General features: G+C 44.6%; 1 protein-coding gene across 1 annotated transcript; it reads right to left on the reverse strand.

Moving 5' to 3' along the window:
• Positions 1 to 1,044: 1,044 nt before the first annotated feature.
• On the reverse strand, positions 1,045 to 4,883 carry egr1 (early growth response 1). Its single transcript, XM_028416570.1, has 2 exons — positions 4,167 to 4,883; positions 1,045 to 3,375 (listed from the first exon to the last, which is right to left on the reverse strand). The coding sequence occupies exons 1-2, from the start codon at positions 4,375 to 4,377 to the stop codon at positions 2,051 to 2,053; spliced, it is 1,536 nt and encodes a 511-aa protein (XP_028272371.1). The 5' UTR covers positions 4,378 to 4,883; the 3' UTR covers positions 1,045 to 2,050.
• Between the last annotated feature and the right edge of the window lie 4,617 nt (positions 4,884 to 9,500).

A 9,500-nucleotide genomic window follows, 5' to 3' on the forward strand; every position in this document is an offset into this window, starting at 1 on the left:
GCCTTGGGAACAGTGGCAGATGAATAATGATGGTGCTATGAAGCTGTTATTATATTCTGCTAGAAAAAAAAATTTAAAAAAAGAAGAAAAAAACACAGAAAAGCAGCATTTAAACCTTCAGGGCCAGTCTGTTCAGCTGCTCCCATGCAACAGTTCTCACTAACCTACAAGGATATTGCTCAATTGTCTGTTGCGGCTCATTCACTATGAGCTGACAGCAGCTCGCCAACGATTTGCAGAAAAGAAGGTAATTATTGCGTGATGGGTTTCACCTGCAGCCTGCAAAAATAACCCAGTGCATGTCTAAGCACGGCTGGTTTAAAATATCCAGCATATAGAATTTTTTTTCTTTTTTTCGTCACTCATTGCTGGATGTCTGTGTACTCTTCAGTAGTAAAATCATAAAATTTAACATGAAATGAAAATGTAGATAAGCTTAATATCTTCAAGAGTAACTTGGATCTAGATAAGAGCTCCTCATCTTCTGTGTTTATAGGCATGGGAATCATGCGTTAGTGTTATCATTAATAGCTGGAGAAAAGCGATTGGATTTCCATAAGATCATGCTGTGCAGATTTTCCTTTAAATTAACGGTTTCTGTGATGTTATATATAAATATAAATCTGCTGATAAACAGCATTCAATTATAAGACGTTGGATATGTCACGTAGTGAACATGATGAAATGGAGGGCAGAATGTAATGAAATAAAGGCTTTACCCATCATAATAATACTTGAAAAGTCAGACAATAAATCAAATGTACATATATATTCATATTTTTATTTATATTTCATTTCTGGGAGGATATCTTGTACACCAAATATCCCATTGGCAGTTAAGCGCATTCAATGTGTTTAGAAGCCAGAAACAGTCACTTATTTTAACAAACACAAATACAAAATAAAGATAACCACAAAATAATGAACTGCATGTATATAACATACAAAAAAATTCCATGCCTACTCAGTAGGTAACTTCAACATTCCAGCTCTTGAAGATGTGGATATTTACAGTTACAAAAATATACTTTAATAATTTTTATCCTTTTTTGCTTACATTCTGATAAAATGAAGCGGTGCCCTCATAGCTCGTCCCTTTTCCTCCCTCTGAGTACGACTTACATTCTGTAACAAAAATATTCCCTCAACCCTTAAGGCGAGATGCAGTGCATCCTCTCTCTCTCTCGCACGCTCAGCCGAGTCACAACATCAGCAAGGCTTCACAAAAGGCACCAAATAACGGGAGCGTTTGTATGTTTTTTTTTTTTTTTTGCTTTTTTGTTTTGTATTTCCAAAATGTTTTTTTCTTTTCTCTGTTTTTCCATATAACCAAGCGATATGTCACATGTGAGAAAGAGAGAAAGAGATAGTACCAGTGGATGATATTTACAAACAGAAACTAACATCACTCTTACTCATGCTTGAATACTTAAGTGCTTTTTTTTAAACAATGTCAAAACGTATCACAGCATCATCACTACATAATAGAGAAAGTATGTAGAAAATATGGCCCTGCTCACTTCAAATAATACAATGCAAATATGCAAATAATTGTTCACATCAGTGGTACCAAAGAATGATAAAAACGAAACATGGCACATGTACAATATACATATATGATAGCTTATGTATATCATTCAATGTCTTTTGTACTGTATGAGTGCCTGCGAGGGTGAACGTGTCTCAGCACCACGACTGCTGGCAATCTGTCTCTTGGTTCCTGTGTACCTAACAGCAGAGAGAGACGCACCGGTGCCGGATTCTGCTGTCTGTCTATCTCTGGAGTCCCGTATTTATTTGAAGTGCTGCATCTGTATTACAGAGACAGAAAAAAAATCCCTTTTCATCTTCTGTTGTCTTTGCCCAGTCCTTGACATGTGTCTTTTTCTCTCTTTCAGGTAAATCTCAAGATTCACCTAACACTGCACAGGGAGCAGAAAAGTGCCTTATAGAGGGAGAAAACAAAGTCCTTTTGATGCTGATTTCTTTCCCTTCAAAAAACAAAGGAGAGGTGCGGAGAGACAAAAAAGTTTTTTCTCTTTGCTCTGTCTTAGCAGATCTCGATTGTCCTTGGGGAGAGGGTGGTCTGCATGTCTGAGAGTGGGGTGGGGACGGGGGAGCTGTAGATGTTGGACGCAACAGAAGAAGGGAAGGATGAGGCGACCTGGGACTGAAAGGTGCTGGACATGGACACAGATGGGTAGGTGGTGGCGATGGAAGGAGATGGATATGAAGTGTGGACAGGAGAGGAGTAGCAGGAGGTCACTGGAGAGGGGTAAGACGACACTGGAGAGGGGTAAGAAGTGATGGGAGAGGGGTAGCTGGAGGCAGGTGATGCAGCTGACACTGGCGCTGCTGTTACCACCACAGCTCCTGCCTTCTCTGCTTTCTTGTCCTTCTGCCTCAGGTGTATCTTCGTGTGCCTTTTCCTCTCGTCACTGCGGGCAAACTTGCGTCCGCAAATCTCACAGGCGAAAGGCTTCTCACCAGTGTGAGTGCGGATGTGTGTTGTCAAGTGGTCGCTGCGGCTGAAGTTACGCATGCAGATGCGGCACTGGAAGGGCTTCTGACCTGTGTGGATGCGGATGTGTCGAGTCAGCTCATCAGACCTTGAGAAGCGGCGGTCGCAGGTCTCCACAGGGCAAGCATACGGCCTTTCATGAGGAGGCGTCTTGCTTGGCCGGGTGGGGTACTTGCGCATGCGACTGGGCTTTATCAGCTGGGACTGGTAGACACTCTTTAAGTCCTGGGAACCAGTCTGGGTGGCAAAGGCCTTGATGGTGGACAGCGGGGTGAGGGAGGGCTGGCTCGACTGACTCTGGAAGGGCTTTTGGTCAGGGGGCACCAGGCTGATCTCTCCCTGTTGCTGAGGGAAGAGGTAGTCAGGAATCATGGGCACGGGGAAGCTTGTGCTGCAGGTCTTGCCGTTGGGGTAGGCAGGTGGTGGGTACTGCACTCCTCCAGCTGAGGTGGGAAATGCCTGGCTCTGGTCAGGGAAAATGTCAGAGTTTGGGCTGGAGTAGGTTGGGGCTGCCGAGTAGATGGGGTTGGGCTCACTATGGTGAATTGAGGAGCTTAGACTGGAGCTCTGAGATGAGGAGGAGGTAGAAGAGGAGGAAGTGGAGGAGGATGGAACGGATGACGAGGAGGACGAGGTGGTCTGTGAGGCAGCAGAGGAAGAGCTGGAGCTGGGAGCAACATTGCTCATCAGACCCGTGAACAGGCCCAGGATGGGCTCCGCCCAGAGGCTGTTGCTGCAGGTGGTGGCAGGTTCAAGTGTGAAACGGCCTGTGTAAGATATGGGGGGAAGCCTCTGGGTGGGGTACGTCTGCTCCACTGGCTTCTCACAGTTAAAGGAGATATCAGGTAACGTATCTGCAGGAAAGCACAAAGAAAGGAGAGACATTAATCAAAGTGTCAATATCCAGAGGGAGGGAGGGGGAATCCTGCCAGAGTGGTGGACAGCGTGTCACCTGTCTCTTTTGTAACACATCAGTCAGGTGCCCACGCAGAGAAGCACCCTCCAACTAAACTCTTTGCCTCCCAACTCAGTGAAACTGCCTCTGCTGTACATATCAACAGGAGCTGCTGTGCAAGCTTTCACGTTTTCATCCGCTCACACTCGCTCGATCTTTCTTTCACTTTCCGTCTTCCTGCGCGCGCGCGCACAGACGCATACACAGATTCTTAAAACCCATCACAGAGCCAGAGGCAATTGATTACTGAAACTGCAGTTCAGCTGGTTTTAGGAATGCAATTTGAATTGAGCTGTAGGAGTGTCTAGAAGCATGCGGTGACTGAGCAGTGTCTCAGAGTGGTATTTAGAGGTATCAGTAAAATAGTATTAACTGCAGGCATTTAAATTTTTCAGGTTGTTTTTCTTTTGTTATGTACTGTATTCATATGTAATTCTTATTCATATATATATATATATATATATATCAAATCATTTTATTTACAACCTATAAATCTATATGCCACATTCTTAACGTATCAGCTGTTAGTGTGATTATTTAATCAAGCAAGCATTAATAATTTAAAAGTTATAACTGATTATTTCTATTAACTCCTTGTGTAGCTCAGAAAGTGTGATCTAACCTTTAGTTTAGTTTTAGATGCAACATTTACAACCAGAAAGGGGAAAAAAGCAAATCTCCAGGTCTTACCTCCAGCAAGGTGGTCGTACTGCTCTCCTGGCTCGCCAGAACCAAAGCCTGCACCTTCGGGTGCGGAGGCAGTGAGGAACGGTGTCCCTGCAGAGCTGAGCATCATCACCTCCTCCAGCTTGGGGTAGTTATCCATGGGGGAGTGAGGAAAGCTCAGAGGCTCGGAGATCTGCAGGGCTGGGAGGATCATCTCGGTCTTGGCTGCAGCCATCCTCTGCTGGTGCTGAAGCTGCAGGGCTGAGGCTGCGCTGGTGGCTGGTGTGAAGTGCAGGGAGGCTGGGTGCACGCTCACAGAGTGGTGCCGTGCAGGTGGAGGGAATCACTTAGCCCAGCTCAGGGAGCGCTGCACACTTCTGCTGATGCCGATGATAGTGTTTTCTGCTCCGTGGCTGTTGTTCTCCAGCTGTCCTGTTGATTTCCCCCTTTTCTCTCAGAGATGAGTAAAGATCCACTTTTCTTCTTCTTCTTCTTTTTAGAAAAAAACAAATGTGTCCTTTGTACTCATTTCCTAAGATTTATCAACAGATTAATGTTGATTTTTGTATTAAATTACTTTTCCAATCAGGTTTTAACCCTCTTGGGTGGATGTTGTTTTGAATTGACTTTTTACTTTTGTTGTGATATTTCTCTATTAGGGAGTTCTATGTGTTTGTCTATCTATCTCTGCTCTGACAGTTGCTCGTGTGGGCTCTCAGGGCTCTCTCTGAGCGGAGAGGTTTCCCCGCTCCTTTTATACCCTCTTGCCGTGACGTAGATGTCCATATTAGGAGCAGAGGAAGCCCATATTTAGTCACTGCAGTGGAGGACACATGACGCTGGCCTGGGGGGAAAGCAGAGTAGAGAGACTTTATATCAAGCTCTCACAGTAAATTGCGAGGATATCGCCGCTCTTCCTCTGCCCCGAATCAATGTATCTTCATAGCGGAGCAGCGCCGTCCGACAGCAGCATAATTCTTGCTCTCTCCCCGTCGTCCCATAGATTTGATTTGGATTTCCCATCTGTGCAGCAGGCTGCGCTGCTGCCGGAAAGCCCGGCTCCGCCGTGCCTTATAAGGTCGTGACTACATAAGGAGCTATTCCGGTGGGTTTCCATTTCCCTGTCCTTATTTGGAACTTCCTGAGGCAGCGCTGATCGCTGCTTGGCAGTGAATGAGAGGCTGGAGTGCAAATCATGTCCAGCGCTCACAATAACTAATGTCAGCAGCAGAATCCTGCTCCTCTGTTTTACAGCACATGCTCCTGCTGAACTGAAGACACATGTGGGAAAGTTTGTGCAACAGCTTCACTAAAAAAAAATAAAAAATAAAAAGGATTATTTAATGTTCAGCTACAAGTGTAATACTATAGGCCTGTGATATATATTTTGAATTAAAACGAGGGAAACATCAATAGCCTAACTAGATTAAAAGTCACTTTTTATCTAGTTATCATTTTACATATTATTGTGTAGTATGAATGTTTGGAACTTATATTGGATGCGTTTCTCTGAGGCCCATAGTGTTATTGGATATGAATAATTATCCGATGATAAGTGAAGGCATTTCCATGGCTGCGTTCAGAAATAAGACTGTGCATGCAAACTCTGCTGGATGGTAGCAAACTTGTTCTAAATTAACTTTCCATCTCTCTCGGCTACGTGTCATTGATTAATGAGAGCAGATAGCCGCGGATGCTGACGAGGTGCGGGGCGATCTGTCTAATTGAGGGGTGTCCCCGGCTCAATATTCAGGGAATCTCTCTGCCACTCAGCGGCCTAATGGGCCGCATTAACAACGCTGCGCACAGCTGCCAGGACGCCTGCGGGATACCGATGTTCCCCCGGCTGCTGCAGCTTCGGCTGGCTCGCCAGCACTGCTGGGTGGATGCTGACGGGAAATCAATGTGTTTCCCTTGCTGCTGACTGGATCTATAGGCGACCAACCTCATTGGGAACTATCGTGGGCAGGAGACTGTGAGGTGAACACAAAGAGAGAAGGAGAAAAGAGATGCTCCACGCTTATTAAAGATGATTTGATTTTAGACTTAGGGTCTTAACAGACCGTGTTAAAGCTGCCCTTCATCCACAGGTGATAGTTCTACGTGCATTATAGGCAAATGCACACAATTCAGATAGACAGGTTGATTGATTGATTGATTGATTGATTGATTGATTGAATGGCAACAAAACAGGAATTCTGTCTAGATACACATTTTTGGTGTTCACTGGATGGATTTCTCTCCCAGGCATTTCTCATTCAGCCTCCGGCAAATCTCTCTGTTTACCCCCATTAGACTGATAGCAAAATTCTGTCATATATTATAAATGATCTGGAGCACAAAAATCCAAATAAGCCTGGAGTAGAAGGCGCAGCTGGAGAATATGTAATGTTGTTTATTCATACAGATATAGTATGTATAAATGATCTGATCTAATAACTTTTGAAGGTATGTGGCACTGCACAACATTGTTGTATTTTAGGAAGAAAATGTTGCTCCCACTGATCACACTCTGGGTTTTCTTTTCTTTTTTTTCAGCCTCCTGCTACTTCCAAAAAGACCAGAACACAGAATATGAAGATGGTGAGTGTGACTATGTGGTGAAGTGATGATACCTAAACTTGTGTTTGCAGCCACAGCACTGCTGTCATGCATCAGTTACAGAGGTCGATAAATTTGTGGCAAAGCAAAGAAGCGAAAGCAGCAAGCGCATATGAAGGAACTCATTATTTGATGACAATGTAATAAAATCAGGTTAGGGAAAACTCTGAGAAAAGTAATAAAGTAATAAAGATGATAAACAGTTCATAGGGCCTCCCTTCACTCTCATGCAGGGAGGGGGTGGAAGCCAGATGCTGTAAGGGCAAGAGAAGGAGAATTAGTCTGTGTGAAGATGCTCGTGATATGTGTTCACTGTTTGTGTGTGTGTTTGTGTATAAGTCAGTTGGTTCATTCTCCTCAGTGTGTTCCCCACTGCTGCCCACACAAACCAGCCAGAGGAGTCCTCGCCTGATGAAACTCCAATGCTTTGCCAGCCGACGAGAAGAAGAAAAAAAAAGGCTCTCCCATTACCTACGCTGCCACCACGCCCCTGCTCAGACACCCACACAAACACACCCTGCACGAGCAGTGGTTAATATTTAATCACGCCCCAATCTGCCACAGAGAAAAAAACGAGGAAATAAATAGAGAAACCAAAAAAATAGAAAGATGGAAGGTGGAAGAGAGGAGTTAGAACAAACAACAGAGGGAGAGGAGAGAGCAGAGAAATAGATGTGAATGTATAAATTCTGAAGAGTTGGAGGCAGGTTGAGAAAAAGACATGAAGAAGGTGGGAAGTAAGGGTGAGAGAGAGTCAACGAAAAATAGACTTTAGAGAGAATCCTCACACCCCCACATCGTACGTGGGAACAAATTGTGTGTTGGCATTTGTTGGCAGCCAGTGCCAGGCAGGCAGTCAGTCAGGGAGGCAGGACAGACACACAGACAAGACACTCCTGCTCCTCCGTCACACCTCCTCACCTGCCGGGCTGCCCTGACCGAGCTGTGGTGCAATCCCTCCACATTAGCATACAGGTGTGTTCAGCCTGGTGTACTCCGATGCTGGGCAGCCCAAGATTAGGAGGTGGGTGATGACAGTTAGCAAAGCTTGGATGTTACATAATGTGGCAGGGGAGAGTGGAGGGAGGGCGCTAATATAATGACAGGGAGAGGAGCTGGTTATTTTGGAGCACAGAATGCAGCTATCACAGTTTGAAGGGGTGAGAGTTGTCGAGTTTAATATGATAAAAATTAAATGTGGCCCGGATGTGTTGGGGGGGTCTGCGTTATACACAGTGAGAGTTGATGATTAAATGGGAGAAGAGCAGAGGCCTGATGGTCTCGGGCAGAGTGACAGACTGAATATTAGCCTGTAGTCATACAGTGATGGGAAGCAAAGCAGAGAACATGTCAGCTTTTAAAATAACGTCAGCACGAGTGTGACCTTTTACATGCAGGGGAAAAAGATAAAAACACATATATAAAGGATAACATCTCTGGATGTGTAAAGAGGTCACCGAAAATCTGGACTAACTGACTTGAATGAAAAGCCGAATGGATCTGAAAGCAGTGAGTGTGTGTATATATACCTGACACCTCTGAAATCTAACACAGCTCATGACAATACAATGCAGAACATTACAGCACACACCTGCTGCTGAAGCAATCAGACATTTTTTCAGTGCAGGAATGTCACTGTGGAATGCAGGCCCTGTGTGTTAGCGGCATATAATTGTAAGATGCCTTTTTTTACTGTGAGAGCTGACCTGCTAAAGCTTTGGGCCCCAGTGATGTTTGAAAAACAATCTGTTGCACTTCACAGTCACTGCAGGTGTCCCTCCCTGTTGTATTACCCCCCAGGCATTAGTGTTACCATATCACATAGAAACAGAGCAGCAGCATCGAATGGCTGCTCTATCTGCTTATCTGCCCGTTGTTGCCTCCTGAAGATGGTAGGTGACACAGAGACAATTACCAAACACAACACAAAGCCCGACCCAAACTGGCCTCATTGCGTCCCTGAGGATATGTGACTCACCGAGTCCCCAGCCTGTTTGTTTGATGCTTGTGACAAAAGATCTGACCCCTGACCTTTCAGCTCCTGATGAGTCACTGGTAGCATTCTGAGAGATGGGGCTTCCCCACACCACACAGCATTCACAGTACAGCTACGGGTAACATTTAAAGGTTGCCACAAAACACTTTTATTGTGTTTGTCCGGACTTGTGCTATAAACTGTGGGTGACCCCAGGAAAACAGGTCAGCTCTGTGCTTCAGCGTTAGAGTAGCTTTTCATTGAGAGTTTGGCTGTGATGGAGTGGATTAGCTCAGATAGATCAAATTAACTATCCTGGAAAAAATTAGCATACAGCTCTACCTTTCCAGATAAATAAAAGGCACTTGTTATGTTTTGACTCACTGATGAGATCTGGCTCATCTCACCGAGTACAAACTGTACCTGAGATAAAGACTGAAGACGCAGGCTTTTCCTCAGTGTGGCATCAACCATTCTGAGGTACATCTGTTTTTCCTGAGTATTCAAATTTTCTTCCCTTTTTATCACATACAAAACCTGTGAGAAATTATGTCTTTAACTACCCTGTATTTTTCTCACATCTCCTATTTCTAAATGTGAGCAATATAGGCCAAAGTGTCTCTAGAAATGAACACGTTTACTTCCTGGTAGAAAAAGTACTCACACCCTCAGCTTCGCTGGAGCTCCACCTCTTTACCTACTGCTGGTTTGAAGATACGCTGCTTATTTGTGAAATACAATATCATGAAATCACAAAAAACAGGGTTAGAAAGCTTGTCAAT

The sequence above is a fragment of the Parambassis ranga genome, chromosome 10, assembly GCF_900634625.1.
Source record: "Parambassis ranga chromosome 10, fParRan2.1, whole genome shotgun sequence".
NCBI classification, from domain to species: domain Eukaryota; kingdom Metazoa; phylum Chordata; class Actinopteri; family Ambassidae; genus Parambassis; species Parambassis ranga.

Excerpts from the sequence above, each read along its gene's own strand:
- egr1 (XM_028416570.1), bottom strand. The coding sequence starts at position 4,377 with ATGGCTGCAGCCAAGACCGAGATGATCCTCCCAGCCCTGCAGATCTCC. Across the intron at positions 3,376-4,166 it reads GTACGACCACCTTGCTGGAG|ATACGTTACCTGATATCTCC; the intron begins GTAAGACCTGGA and ends GCTTTCCTGCAG.